This window comes from Rasamsonia byssochlamydoides (assembly GCF_041956645.1).
Source record: "Rasamsonia byssochlamydoides strain NRRL 3658 unplaced genomic scaffold VTN77scaffold_99, whole genome shotgun sequence".
In the NCBI taxonomy this organism is placed as follows: Eukaryota; Fungi; Ascomycota; class Eurotiomycetes; order Eurotiales; family Trichocomaceae; genus Rasamsonia; species Rasamsonia byssochlamydoides.
Genome location: NW_027192482.1, coordinates 1 through 14795, shown reverse-complemented (window position 1 = coordinate 14795; position 14795 = coordinate 1). Strand labels below are relative to the sequence as shown.

The following is a 14795-nucleotide window of genomic DNA, read 5'->3' as shown; positions in this document are numbered from 1 at the left end:
AAATTATCAGATATATGAGGCCGACGTACTTTGCCCCCCCGTTCAAGCCATTGACACACAACCACGACAACCTGTAACAATGGCACTCTCGGGCCATTACAATCTTAATGAAATTCTTGTATCGCCTGCATACGGCACCACTTTTCTGGTCCTGATTCAGGTGATATCGCGTGCTCTGACTTTTGCTTCCAACCAAATAGTACTGCGTCACCTGTCTCCAGAAATCCTAGGAGTTGCAACCCAGCTGGAGTTGTACTCCATTACCGTCTTATATTTCTCCAGAGAATGCTTGCGGACCGTAATCCAGCGAGAGCCTCCGATTCATTCCACAACTGTCGCGATTGGCAGTAAAACTTCCAAGGATCACAGTGCCGGAAATTCATCGTTCACTGATCCAATATTCGACTCAGTTGCCGCTCAAACCGTCATCAATGTGTCGTATATCTCTCTGGCTCTGGGGTTTCCACTGGTCGTGCTCTTTGCCTTATGCTACCTCTACTTGGCCACGGAAGAGATCTCTCGGACGCCGTTCTTTCAAACCAGCCTGGAAATAATTGGATTATCTTGTCTCTTCGAACTCGCCACAGAGCCTTTTTTTGCAGTGGTGCAGCAGCGTATGCTTTACAGAACGCGAGCAGCTGTTGAAACAAGTGCAGCAGTCGCTAAGAGCTTCACAGTATGCGGCATATCAATCTGGGCGGCTTGGGCGGGGTGGAATGTTGGTGTCCTCCCATTTGCCCTAGGTTATCTGGCATATTCTTTTGCTTTAATCTGCGGGTACATCTGGAAGATGGCCAGGAAATCTCCTGAGAAGAACTTTTCGTTCCTTCTCACTCCTATACATTCGAGGTAGGTCGAAAATTCTCCTGTTAGTTACGAGCTCGTGTGTTGACCTGTCAAGAAATGGTTCACAATATTTAGCAAACAGGTTTTCACGCCGCCTGATTTGGTTGGGTGCCAATGTATATCTACAATTGATCGTGAAACATTTACTTACACAAGGTGATTCCATGATCGTTGCTGCGCTGTCAAGTCTGGAAGACCAGGGGATTTACTCGCTCGCATCAAACTATGGCGGCCTTGTTGCACGCATCCTTTTTCAGCCCATCGAGGAGAGCAGTCGGAATCTATTTGCAAGACTCCTCAACTCCGGGGGGCCAAAGAACGGCGATACAGACGGTGTCAACGTCGCTAAATCCCATTTAATTGATATATTACGGGCATACGGAATCCTCACTGCCTTAACATTCACCATAGGACCAAGTGTCGTGCCTTTTGTTATCCGTATTTTGATTGGATCACGATGGATGTCTCCGAAGGTTGAGAGCTTACTCTCAGCATACTGCTACTACATTCCCTTCTTGGCATTTAACGGCATTACAGAGGCCTTTGTCTCCTCTGCAGGAAACGCCTCTGACATGCGCAAACAAGCGGCTTGGATGGGGGCCTTTTCGGCGTGCTTCGCTGCAGTTTCATTTTTACTTCTCCGGCTTGGAGGATGGGGGGCTTTTGGACTTGTATGGGCCAACATCATCAACATGTCCATAAGAACAATTTGGAGCTATCTCTTCATTAAAAAGTACCTCCGCCAGCATGAGAACGACATGAGCATATCCGAGATCAGCCTCGAACGCCAAACTTACGGAATATGTGCACTTACATTCTCTATAATGTCAGCAATTCATCAATCTTCAGAAAAGAATCTTCATGACACCATAATAATACTCGGCGTTGGAGCAGCATGTGCACTACTGATGTGAGTGATCTAATGATATGTGCAAAGACAATATTCTAATACCGGCACAGTCTATATTCGGAAAGGCAATATCTAATAAAACAATGCAGCAAAATTCTCAAAGTGACAACTAATCGATAGGAAAAGAGGGCTCCAAATGAAGTCGCGAAAAAAAAATGATAGACAGGTCAATCATCAAACTTTATCTTCGTCGCTGATTTGGTAGTGTCGACATCCTTGAAAAAGGCACCATACGCATCATGTTGCTTCTTCTTGACAGTGGTTCCAAACTTCAAGAGGGCTTCTGGCACATCTTGGTTCGCGGCCTTCAAGACGTTAATCAAACTACAATACCAGTCAATATATATGCATTGTATTATTTACCCGAGTCTTGGATATATAGGTGGTAGCCAAGATTTTTAGGGAATTACTCACGCTCCAGAATGTGCTTTGTCATTTTCAGTGAAGAAAGTAATGGCATGGCCGTCAGCTCCGGCACGACCCGTCCTGGATATGCACAATTAGTGTCCTATGCTGCAACACGATTTCGAATTTCCCCTTACCGCCCAATACGATGGACATAATCTTCAATTGTCAGAGGAAAAGTCACATTGATAACTGTTTTCACAGCTGGTATATCGAGACCTCGGGCTGCGACATCTGTAGCCACTAGGATGGCAACAGAACCAGACTTAAAAGCTTCTAGACTTCTGATTCTGTCCTTTTGATTCAGATCACCATGTATACCAGCAACCTTATAGCCTCTGGATTTGATGAGTCGCTCAATTCGCATAGCTTCTTTCTTGTAAAGACAGAAGACCAAAACTTTTTCCTGGCTAACAGAATTCCTCTGAAGGCTTTCAAGCACTTGGAGAAGCCTGTGTTCTTTGTCTCGGGGGCTAAGCACCTCAACAACTTGCCTTATCCTGGTATTTGCGCGAGGATCTGCGGACGGTTCACCGCCTATAGTAATAGTAACTGGAGAATTTGTGAAAGTCTCAGCGAGTCTTCTGACGGCAGCTGGCCATGTTGCAGTGAACATCGCAGTTTGACGTCTAGAAACCGGCATGCGGCTAATGATGTCCTTGATATCTTGCTCGAATCCTTTGTCCAACATCCGATCTGCTTCGTCTAGAACAAGATATCTGACCTTTCCCAGATTTACCGAGCCCTCTTCTTGCAGATCTTTCAAGCGACCAGGAGTAGCGACGACTATAGTAGTTGTCTTCAAAGCCTCACGTTGTTCGTCTTTTTTCACCCCACCAAAAATACATGTGACTTCAATGTCAACAAGAGTGGCGAACTTTTTCAGCTGGTCATGTATTTGCATGGCTAACTCCCTTGTGGGTGTAAGGATAACGGCCTTTGGATGTGAAGGTTTGCCATTACTCTTCGAATCCATCATCTTTTTTAGACAGGGTAACCCAAAAGCAAGAGTTTTTCCACTTCCAGTTTCGGCAATACCAATAACATCGCGACAAGCAAATAACAGAGGCCACGCTGCAGCTTGGATGGGTGTTGGTGCTGAGAATTCTTTCAATGGTCGATACAGATCGCCATTGCAGGCTGGCAGGTGTTCAAAGGAAACGAGTGGGCGAAGTATAGAGCTCTTCAACGACGGATCAGAGATCTCTATAGAATTGGACTTTAAGAAAAGATCTATCTCTTCCTGAGGAATGGCAGCAAGCGAAGGAGGCTGCACATAGTCGACGCTATTGTTCTTTTTGCTCTTCTTTCCGGCGCCCTCTGAATCGGTAGAATCCTTGTTTTGCTTTTTGGATTTTCGGTCTGTTTTTGGCTTCTTCCTAGGAGGACTAGCCTCCGAGGAAGCCTCTCGTTTTGACATATCGGAGTGGTTTGTTTCCACTAAATAAAAAGAAACACAAAGCGATGATGATCTCTTGGTGCAAATTGTGCATCTACTCTGTACAGTGGAATTATTATTTCTTACTGTGTGGGTCTGAATGTCAATATTCTGCCATTCCAGACCGCTGTAGGGCTATGAACCAACAGCACCAAAAGGTACTAATAGTGGTTGCCAACCTTGGAGTCTTCAATGCTGCAAGATTATATATTTTTAGAAGATATCGTTCAATAATGTGAGAATATTTACTTAATTTAAAAGGTGCCAGTTAATACCATCTGACAATCAAAAAACAGAACCTGGTATCGCTATCGCTGTATTTCTAAAAACCGTAAATTTCCATTTTGCACACTCACATGGCTGTAAAATCACAGCTCTCAAGTAGGGTCAGGAACTGCTGGCTTGTGCATGGATACAGGATACTACTACTGAATCCCCAACAATACCAAGTGATAGCTGTACATACATTTATCTAGTATTAAAGATAGCCTTGTAATCAGAGTATATACATGTCGCAAACCGGTTGGTAGTCGGATGAGGTAGCATGATGACGATGTTACAACTATATGTAAAGAAGTTTCTCAAGACCTCGGGCTTGGATGTTTTATTGACTCCAATGTGTGTTAGATCCCTGGGACAGAAGCAAGAAATGATCGAACACAGTCTTGATGTCCAGCACAGTCCATTAAACAACCAGGAAAAATAGAGGCTTACCGTTCCAAATATGTTTCATGTGAATGTGGACTGGCTTCCCGTATGGACCCCGCAACAGATTTGTAATACTCTTACCTACCTAGCTTTTTGTCCTCTCTACTCCATAGTGGCACATGTAAGAATAAAAAAAATCAAATAAAAAGACACAAATGGCGCAAACAATGAAGGCAATCGGTTTGTTCTTCATCACGGACTCTAACACAACGTCCTATTTACTTCTGCTCACGTCTCCTAGGTATTAGGGGCGGGAAAGGACCGGCGGATGCTTTGTTCATCGACAATATTCCTATTCCGGAACCTGTCCAAGGCCGGGCTATTGTCAAGATCAAGGCTTTTGGACTCAATCGAATGGATTTGTTGCAGCGCGAGGGCAAGTATCCGGTTCCCCCGCAAGCCCCGAGTACGATGGGTGTCGAGTTCGCCGGAATAATTGTCAACCTCGACGACACGGAGAAGGAGTTCAAAGTTGGTGATGAGGTTTTTGGGTTGGCTTATGGAGGTACGATGTTTGCTGGATCTCTCATGTCACCACGTCGAGTCACTGAACCCATACTAGGTGCTTACGCAGAATACATATCTGTTTCACCTCAGATGCTCATACACAAGCCTGCTGAGCTTTCCTGGGAGGAAGCAGCTGGGATACCAGAGGCAGGGCGATTCTCCTTTTCTGTATACCTCTTACGCTGACAGAATAGCGGACAGACATGGATAACAGCTACACAAGCATTGTACTTGATTGGCGGGTTCGAACCCGGGAAGTCGGTCTTATGGCATGCCGGTGCTTCCTCTGTGTCTATAGCCGGGATTCAGCTTTCCAAGGCTCATGGTGCGCGTGAAATCTATGTCACAGCAGGATCACAGGAAAAAATCGATTTTTGTGTTAATGAGCTCGGCGCCACCGCTGGTTTCAATTATCGCACACAAGACTGGGCGGAAGAGATTCGAATGGCCACAGGAGGTGCAGGCGTTGACCTGATAATTGACTTTGTTGGCGCAGCTCATTTCTCAGGAAACCTGAATGCGGCCTCTCTTGATGGCCGTATTATTGAACTTGGCCACATGAGTGGCTCTCAATTGCCAGCTGGGGTGGATATTAGTCCCATCCTAATCAAGAGGCTTAGAATTGAGGGAAGCACCCTGCGCAGCCGAGACGAGAGTTATCAAAGAAGGTTGCGTGATTTACTGGTCGAAAACGCATTGCCAAAATTCAAGGATGGCACTTTCAAAGTCTTTGTCGAAAAAGTGTTTCCCTTTGAAAAGATAGCTGATGCACATAGGTTACTTGAAAGCAATCAGACGAAAGGAAAAATCATATGCACTGTGCCATGATTTCAGTTAACAGGAATATGAGGGAACGATTCATATTGGATGGCATTTGAAATTGCTGACGATGAGGAAAGTTGGAACTCTCGGTTAATCTTATCCTCAATTCTACAGGGCTGTGTAATTGCAGGCCTGACTGTCTTCGTTGAATAGTCGAATTGGGGTCGGACTCAAGACCCTTTCATCATTCTGGAAACATTCATGTGGTCTGTCTGCTTTCATTCGCCAGTTTTATAGGCAACGTAGTAGATTTTGGAGTGATGATCTAGGAGAAAATAACTTCAAGATTAACTTTTATGAATGTGACACCTAATTTGAACAAGAATAGAAGAAAGAAACTCTGCCTGTGGACGATGTCAGATACAGCTATTACTGATGCTGGACACAGCACCAGCATTGATTGCCAACACGTGTAAACAAACAATTACAACAGAACTATTGAGATGAATACACAAGTCTCTTCCAGCTAATCGCTAGTCTTTTTCTCTTCAGACAGTTGAGCGAGACCTGTAAGGCTTGTAATTTACATGGATGTATTGGGGTGGGCATGCCGATAGATACATGTAGGTATGTACAATTGTTTCCTTTGTATGCAAAGTGCTAGCCATTCTCTACTATAAAAAACCTGTAAGGAATTTTACTATCTACAAGCCTTGCAGGTCTTGCTTTACTTGACTAGTTTAAACTTTGAAGAAGAAAATACCTGTTCTAGATTACCTACTATATAAGTGATCTTTATCATCTACTTCCTAGGCAGGCTCCCTATCCATATTCCTTGCCATATTCTCCTCATTATCTTCCTTATATTAGGTATATAGTATTTATTATCTACTTTCCAAGTAGACTCCCTACCTATATTCCTTACTATAGGTAAGTTCTTACTATATCACTTACTAATATTTATCTTTCACACTAAGGCACATCCCTTGCTGACAGCCTAATATATGTTTTCTTACTAATAATAGAGGTAATTTTTGCTAATTTATATATATCTCTTGCCAATAAGATCTTATGAATTTGGTATGGGATACTTATGTACACATATAATGTTGCTTTCTACAGCCATATGACAGTGTCCGAAGACAGATTTTAATGATTTATAGTAGAGGGGATAATTGCGCCTGTCATATTCTAACTGCACCAGAATGACTACATTTCAGTTTACAAAGCACACATGAGGATCTCCAGGACTGATACCCACATTAAAATAAGTACCTCTGTGCCACCTGTCATCTAAAAGAAGGAAACGAGCCAATAGCAAACAGAAAAGGAATGAAATCAAGAAAATCATACTGGCACATAAAGAACGCCTAGAAGACGAAAGAATCTGTCTGGGATGAACACAACTGCTCAGTCTCACTCAATACTGTAAGATCTGATCAAGTCTGCCAAACGCGAAGCCTCCTCTGAATAACCAATGGGCTTGGCAGATGAGACCTGATACCGAACACTAACTAGTAGTCAGTATGAAAATAATGCTGAATACCATGAAATAACCATGTTCCAATACTTACCGCTGCTGGTCACCAAAATGGTCCGTTTTTGCTTTGCATCGGAAGTTCCACATGCGGCAGTTCGCCTCCTGGAAAATCTCACCAGCAGCCTTCTCATCTTCTGCTCTGATTTCCATAAAATGATCGGCAGTAGTACCCATCACGAGTCTCCCAACTTCATCGAAACAGCTCAGCCAGAGCTGTCCAGTGTGATCACTGACATTAATAAGCATGATGTAGCGATATTCTGGTCTGGGGTATGTCTTATCGCATCGTTCGCAGCGCCACTGGCCAGGGTCAAGCTCTGTGACCTTCTTGTTGCAACCTTGGGAAGGGCATGCGGGATAGCTCACGTTGTCCTGTTTGATGTAGATAATAGTTGCCTTCAGGGAGAAGAAGTCGGCATCTTGAGACATGCCTAACTGTTCCTCTCGAATTTGTGCTATGGTCTTGTACTGATCAAGTCTCCCATTGCCAGTCGTCAATGCGCTTGACATTGAAGCATGGGAGGTAAAGGTATCAGAGCGGCCCTGTGCATCATACCAGCCTTTAAGCTTATGTGCTTCTTCGATGTCTGGATCCACTGTCATGGTGCCGGAGCTCAGCAAACTCAAGCTTCTCCCTCCGAAATCAGACACTTTCACGCCCTTGAATGCGACTACGGACTCAGGCATGACGTTGAAATTTGTGGCTGTGGAACCCCAAACCGTCAAGCGAACAGAGAATCCCGTATTGTCGACCAGAGTGAGCTCACGCTTGTCGTAGGGCTTGTTAGTTGTCTTCGAAGTGATCTGTGTTATTTCTCCGACATCTTTCAGAACTCCGATTACATCGATCGTGGTATCCTTTTCAACAGACTGTAAGTCGCCGATGCTGGTGAAGTTAAATCGAATCTGAGGAACATCGTGTTGATCCTCCGCCTATCCATCTTATTAGTTTGAGCATATCGGCATTGATCCAGAAGCCTTACCTTCTCAACGATTGTGTCTTTCTCAAAGGTCAGTTCGTAGTCATTACTGAGATTTGAAAACTGCTTTTTGGCGATCTGAACACGGCAAGGGCTCGATATATAGTATACAGAGCCCTCCTGGAAGAGGTCATAAAGCATGTCACATTGTTCGTTGAATCCAGTAGCTCGGATCTCGCCACTATCATCCAGAAGATTGACGCTGAAGAGTTTTCCTTCCGAGTTACTATTATGCCATGTTTTAATGCTTGACTTGCTGGTGCATCGTGCCTTGATGGTCCATTTATGAGAGTATGGAGAAATGGCCTCGATTGGATATATCGTCGCGTGAGCCGAAGTCGATGATGGAGGCCGTGCGTGTCCTGGTCGAATGCTACCCTGTGCGTGCGTGTTTTGGGGTTTTGTGCCATAAAAGCCATTAGTAGAGATCGTAGTCGGCTGGGTTTTTTCATCCTCCTCTGGCTTGGACTCCAACGGCTTTGGTTCACCAATTTTCTCACATTCCCCTAGTTCTGTAAGAACCTCGAGGTCAAGAATTATGAGAATTCTGGCAATGTTAGATAGCTCAACGCAAATAATTTGTGATCTAGAGAGCCTAACTTTTTGCCCTTGACTGCGTTTGCTTGGAAAGATTTAAGTCGAACAAAACATCCTTTCCGAAGGATCCCATTCGTCACAAAATGATTTGCCTCTAATAAAATAACTTTTAGTAAAGAAGCTGGTCTAACTTGACATTTTCTGAACAGGATCGGAAGGTGTCACTTACGAGTAGCAAGCATAGTCTGGACATAGTTGGAAATGTCGCTGAATACAGCCCTGTAACGTTCCTGGCCATTTGGTTGAGGAGGAAGCGGCTTGATCTGCACGCACTGGACAACGGGCTCTCGCTCGGCAATTTTACTGTCATCGAATATTGCGCTTCAAAAACAAACATGTTAGTTAGTAACGAAGGTATGTGACACTGTAAGCTTGTTTAAATCGTACCTTAAGGATCCGACAGAGATATGAGAAGCCACGTCGGATGCCATAGCAGAAATTTATTGTAATGAAAGATGCTGGGCTTCTTTGATGTAGGTGATATTCTGTCCTCGGTATATTGCGACAACTGCGGTTTCAGAATAGCAGTTACAGGCCCTGGTAGTGCCTGTGAAGTCCTCGCGAAAGTAATGAGACTCGAATATCTGTGCTGCAGAGATAATAAATCACTAGTGCGGGGAGCAGAAACTTTGACGCGTTCTGGCGCGACTGGACGCGTTTAAATGGTTCTGTTTTAGCCTTTCCCGCAGGCTGAAGTCCATGCGTCATACTAGACTACTACGCCCCGCTGTAAAAGAACTTTGCCTACACCTTTCCAATTTCTGCTAATTATTACCCCACGTCATTGCCGCATATAGCTTGCAAGGAATTGTGGATTCAAAGAACCCAAGGCCCGTTGTATAATTTTGTCTTTCTTTCTTATTGCACATATTATCCTTATTTTCAGGTCAACGTCCTACACTGCAATACTCCCTAGAAAGAATCGTTTTCCTCTGAACCAAAGGTGTTTGAAAATGGTCGGCTGTCCTCACATTAATGCTCCAGGTTAGTAAAGCCAAAGCTCTATTAGTTTCTAAAACCTTCAAATCAGCTCAGAACGAATTTAACCCCGATGCTGTTCCCAGAGATCCGGCCGCCAGATGCCTCACAAGCAGTCTATCGAGAGGATTGCACCCAGTGCTTTGACTCCGTTGTAAGTGATTGTACAGGGAAAAACCAGGGAAGCATCTTATTCAAGATGTTTTAACTGTGTCTAGGATGATCCATCAGGCTTGAATGTTTGCCTCTCCTGCTTTAATGGTGGATGTGCTGGTGACAGAAACCATGCCTACCTCCATAGTACACGTACAGGCCACCCTTTGGTCCTGAATATCAAAAGAACACGAAAGAAGATTCAGGTTTGTCCAAAGACATATGTCACAAATGTCCATGAGCTGATGACCATAGCGCGATGAACCTCCACAGAAAATGTCGAAACTTGCAATTGCTGCAGAGACAGAGGAGGACCGTTATGATATTACAACAAGGGTTCTGTGTTACTCCTGCCAAGAAGACAATATCGATAAGTCCACCGGGAAGCTGTCTGCAGTAGTTGATGGAGTTATGAAGGCGCTTACCTTCTCTAAGCGAGAAGAAGTCAAAGCATGGGAACAGGAGTTTGTGCCGTGTGAGCATACTCTGTGTTTGACACAGCAGGACTGCAAAAAAGTGGGGACTTCAGGTAATGAAATCCCTTGCAATTCTGGATCCTCTGAGATTGCCTCTCACAGTATCTTAGATCTATGCCAGTGCTCGATGTGTGATCTGAAAGAGAACCTCTGGCTCTGTTTAGAGTGCGGCAATATCGGTTGCGGAAGGACTCAGTTTGGTGGCATAGGGGGAAACTCCCATGCCCTGGCGCATGCTGATTGTTCTTCCCATGCTGTAGCAGTCAAACTTGGCTCAATTACACCTGAAGGGACAGCTGACATATACTGCTACAAATGCAATGAGGAACGAACAGATCCGGAACTTGCAGAGCATCTTGCACATTGGGGGATCAATATTGCTGAACGCAAGAAGACAGAGAAAAGTCTGATGGAGATGCAAATCGAGCATAACCTAAGATGGGAATTCTCCATGACTACTGAGGATGGGCACGAATTACAATCAATATTTGGTCCCGGTTTCACAGGCCTCAAAAACTTGGGCAACAGTTGTTATCTGTCAAGTATCATCCAATGCCTTTTTTCTTTGCCAGAATTTCAGCAAAGATACTATCACCCAGGCGAGGAGCCACCACTAAGCCGCTCCCCGGCGGAAGATTTTGAAACACAGATGCGAAAACTCGCTGATGGAATACTATCTGGCCGGTATTCTAAGCCAGACACGGATGTGATATCCACCCCTGATTCTTCTGAAGTTCCTCACCAGAGAGGCTTAGCACCTACCATGTTCAAGCACCTGGTAGGTCGTGGCCATCAAGAGTTCTCCACGATGCGGCAACAGGATGCCTTTGAATTTTTACTGCATCTTTTCAAGCTTATTAGCCTATCAAGACATCCAGAGGGCTTGGTCAACCCGGTTAATGCGTTTCGATTTACCCTCGAACAGCGACTACAATGTGTCTCATGCGGAAAAGTGCGCTACAAGGTTGACGAACAGGACAATATCTCTATTCAAGTTCCTGCCCGGCGATCAGCAGGTTCGGCAGTTTCGGGCAGTGGTTCGGAGAAAGATGCCGTTCTATATGAGCCGGTAACTTTGAGAGAATGTCTCGATATTTTCACAGCAGAAGAGATAGTTGAGCTCCGCTGTCCGGCCTGTGGTAATAGTGATGGCTTTCGCAAGCGCTCTCTCTTTAAGACTCTCCCACAAGAATTTGTCATCAATGCGCGACGATTTGAGTTAATCAATTGGGTCCCCACCAAACTAAACATTCCGGTTGAAGTTGGTGATGAACAGCTGGATCTCAGTCCTTACCTGTCTTCCGGACAGCAGCCAGGTGAGGAATTACTACCAGATGAACCTGAACAGAAGGGTGCCAGTTTTGTTGCAAATCAAGCTGCGCTCGACCAGCTTTTGAGCATGGGATTTCCTCAAGTGAGGTGCGAAAAGGCACTTCAAGCAACAGGAAACTCCGATGTGGAAAGCGCAATGAACTGGCTCTTTGCCCATATGGATGACCCAGACATCGATGAGCCAAGGGCTTCTCCTCAGGCTGGGGAAAACTCGTTAGGCCAACATGATCCAGCGAAAATTGCACAGCTTGGTGAAATGGGCATCGACAGCAATCGTGCTCGAAAAGCACTTGCAGCAACAGGCGGGGATGTTAACAGAGCATTAGACTGGGTTTTCAGCCATCCTGATGACTTGGGAGTTGAGGCTAATGAGAGTGAACCACTTCCCAACCTCTCTAATGTTCAGAAGCTCCCTGGTACCAGTGCTATTCCAGCTAAATACCAGCTCCAATCAATCGTATGTCACAAGGGATCTTCTGTCCATGCAGGGTGAGTTCCATCCCCCTAATGCCCTATGATAGTGCTAACAAATCCAGTCACTATGTTGCCTTCACATATAAAACTATTCCTGGGGAAAGAAAGCCATCTTGGGTGCTCTTTAATGATGAAAAGGTCGTGAAGGTAGACAATGTGGAGGAGATGAAGCAATATGCTTATGTGTATTTTTTCTCCCGAGTATGATAGAAGTGTATCCCAGCCGGCTTTTCCTCTGCCCAAAAAGGAAGTCTAGTGACTGTCAATGCAGGCCTAATAGCCACCTCAAGCGTTTCGTACATTGTCCCTTATGTGTGAAATAGAGTTATCGTTATCATTATCTGTTGGACACAATGAGGAAACACAGTGGCTTTGCCACTAAATGGCTACTTGAGCCTCAGAAGATATACTTATTTGATTAATAAATAGAGATTAATTAATTAAGGAAGAGAAACTAGCTATACATACTAATAAGAAGTAATAATAATAACTAATGATATACTAGATTACATTTACTACTAAAGGAAAATAGCAGCTATTATACTAAAAAGTAGAAGTAGATGTAATGACCTGGCAAGGAACAATGATGGCAAGGCCATAAATGAACCTATTATAGACCTGTAAGTTGTATGTCCCTGAAGATAATTGTCACGTCCTCCACAGACACACCATGGCACTGCCACTAGTATACATGCAACTACCTCCTTTTACCACTATACAAGCAGAAAAGGCCGCGCTGCTGCGCGTTAATTTATTATTAAAGCTTACCTTATTTTCTTATTTTAGGTTTAAAGTAACTATTATAAGTAGAAACTATTTAGGAAAACTAATTATAAGCTCTTATTATTATAATAAGAAAATTTTTTAAAGATATACCTTGTATTAGAATAATAAATTTTAGGTTTAAATATACATTAGTAGTATTAATAATTAAATAGATAACGTATAAATTATCTAGTTTAGTTTTATTAAACTTTATAAAAAGGCTCTTTTTCCTTTATATCTAATAACCTTATTCTTAGTTAATTTTAGTTTAATCTTATCTAAAATAGAACTAATTAAGACTATAAATAAATAACTATACTTTTATATATTATATATTAAAATAAGTAATAAAAGTATCATAAGGAATAATAGCCTTACTAAATTATAATTACGAAACTAAAAAAAGTACTAAAGCTAGTTAGAATTTAGTATATTGTTATAATAATTATAAAAGAAAATATTTATTATTAAAATATGGTTACATAGCTTTTTATTATTTAGATAAAAGTATATCCTTATTATTATCTTATTTTTAATTATAATAATTTATTTCTTATAGTTCGGCTCTTAATAGTATAATTATTATCTTTTAGCTATTCTTTTACCCTTTTATTAATAATTATAATAATATAATCTAATAAGATTATTAAGAATATATTATTATCTAGTTCTTTTATAGCTTTAATAGTTAATTATTCTAATTATATATTTAGAATATTAAATATTTCTTTAATTAGAGCTAATATAAAAGGATTATATTATAGATCTTAATTAGCTAATAATATTAGATTCTATTAAGTAACCCTAAATAATTATAATCTTAGATATTTTATTAATTTTTTAAAGTTATTAGAATACTCTATTAAATAAAGCTTAAATTTTAATTAGTTAATTATTATAAGAGACTAGGTTAGAAAATAAATAATATTATAGGGTAATAAGCTTTTTATAGAATTTTAGTTTTATTATATAGAGACCAGGTTTTAAAGATATTTTATTATTATTTATAATAATTAAGGTTATTTTCTATTTTTTATTATTTAGCTAAGAGAAGCATAATTTTAGTAAATCTAAGTTCTTTTATATAATTCTTTAAGTCTTCTTAATATAAAGAAGAATAGATTATAGGAAATCTAAAAGTACTAGCTACTTAAGCTTATATAATAAGATTATATTATAACGTAATTCCCGGCCGCTCCGGACACCCGGCCGCACCCACGAATTCTATACAGAATCTATCGATCTCAACGCGCCACCATGCCACTAAAAACGCATCAAAAATCAAAGAATTTAGTGCAGCAGGAAGGCCGAATCCTATTAGCTATTTCTGCTATAAAAAATCGCGAGAAACCGCTAACTATTCGCGCAGCAGCGCGATTATATGGTGTTCCTCATTCTACTTTACATAAGCAACTCTGCAGCATAATTTCATAGACTGAGAGACGTCCAACTGGTCATAAATTAACAATTACCAAGGAGGAGATACTTCTACAATGGATATTATCTTAGGATAGGCATAGAATGCCTCCTTGGCCAGCTATTATATAAGATATGGCCAATATTTTGCTTTCTGAGTGCAGTCTGGCAGATGCTCAATTCCATGTTAGAAAGAACTGGGTTTCTACCTTTATTAACTGCCATAAGGAGCTTAAAATACAATATTTGCAATAATATAACTATCAGCATGCCAAATGTGAGGATCCAAAGGTTATTAATAAATGGTTTGACAATATATAAAGTAGTATTTAATAATATAGAATCCTTATTAAGGATATCTATAATTTTAATGAGACAGGCTTTATAATGGGCCTGATTGCTATTATAAAAGTAGTTACTGGAGCAGAGATATCTAGTTATCTACCTCTTCTACAGCCTGGGAATAAGGAATAGGTTATAGTTATTAAATTAGTTAATTTAGCAGGAT

The 14795-nt window shown here is 41.8% G+C and overlaps 5 protein-coding genes across 5 annotated transcripts; 3 read left to right on the top strand and 2 right to left on the bottom strand.

The window, feature by feature from the left end:
* Positions 1 to 79: 79 nt before the first annotated feature.
* Positions 80 to 1876, top strand: VTN77DRAFT_9911 (uncharacterized protein; the record flags this gene model as incomplete). Its single annotated transcript, XM_069426570.1, has 3 exons — positions 80 to 849; positions 902 to 1756; positions 1807 to 1876. The coding sequence occupies 3 exons, from the start codon at positions 80 to 82 to the stop codon at positions 1874 to 1876; spliced, it is 1695 nt and encodes a 564-aa protein (XP_069273506.1).
* A 47-nt stretch (positions 1877 to 1923) lies between these two features.
* VTN77DRAFT_9910 (uncharacterized protein) lies at positions 1924 to 3581 on the bottom strand (the record flags this gene model as incomplete). The annotated part of the gene is made up of 3 exons (XM_069426569.1): positions 1924 to 2080; positions 2171 to 2242; positions 2299 to 3581. 3 exons carry the CDS (start codon positions 3579 to 3581, stop codon positions 1924 to 1926), a joined length of 1512 nt encoding a protein of 503 aa, XP_069273505.1.
* An 881-nt stretch (positions 3582 to 4462) lies between these two features.
* VTN77DRAFT_9909 (uncharacterized protein) lies at positions 4463 to 5642 on the top strand (the record flags this gene model as incomplete). Its single annotated transcript, XM_069426567.1, has 4 exons — positions 4463 to 4487; positions 4549 to 4812; positions 4870 to 4961; positions 5016 to 5642. The coding sequence occupies 4 exons, from the start codon at positions 4463 to 4465 to the stop codon at positions 5640 to 5642; spliced, it is 1008 nt and encodes a 335-aa protein (XP_069273504.1).
* Positions 5643 to 6992: 1350 nt separating this feature from the next.
* On the bottom strand, positions 6993 to 9124 carry VTN77DRAFT_9908 (uncharacterized protein; the record flags this gene model as incomplete). Its single annotated transcript, XM_069426566.1, has 6 exons — positions 6993 to 7086; positions 7151 to 8049; positions 8100 to 8643; positions 8697 to 8787; positions 8863 to 9014; positions 9081 to 9124. 6 exons carry the CDS (start codon positions 9122 to 9124, stop codon positions 6993 to 6995), a joined length of 1824 nt encoding a protein of 607 aa, XP_069273503.1.
* Positions 9125 to 9646: 522 nt separating this feature from the next.
* On the top strand, positions 9647 to 12313 carry VTN77DRAFT_9907 (uncharacterized protein; the record flags this gene model as incomplete). The annotated part of the gene is made up of 6 exons (XM_069426565.1): positions 9647 to 9677; positions 9758 to 9825; positions 9890 to 10030; positions 10080 to 10353; positions 10411 to 12121; positions 12169 to 12313. The coding sequence occupies 6 exons, from the start codon at positions 9647 to 9649 to the stop codon at positions 12311 to 12313; spliced, it is 2370 nt and encodes a 789-aa protein (XP_069273502.1).
* Between the last annotated feature and the right edge of the window lie 2482 nt (positions 12314 to 14795).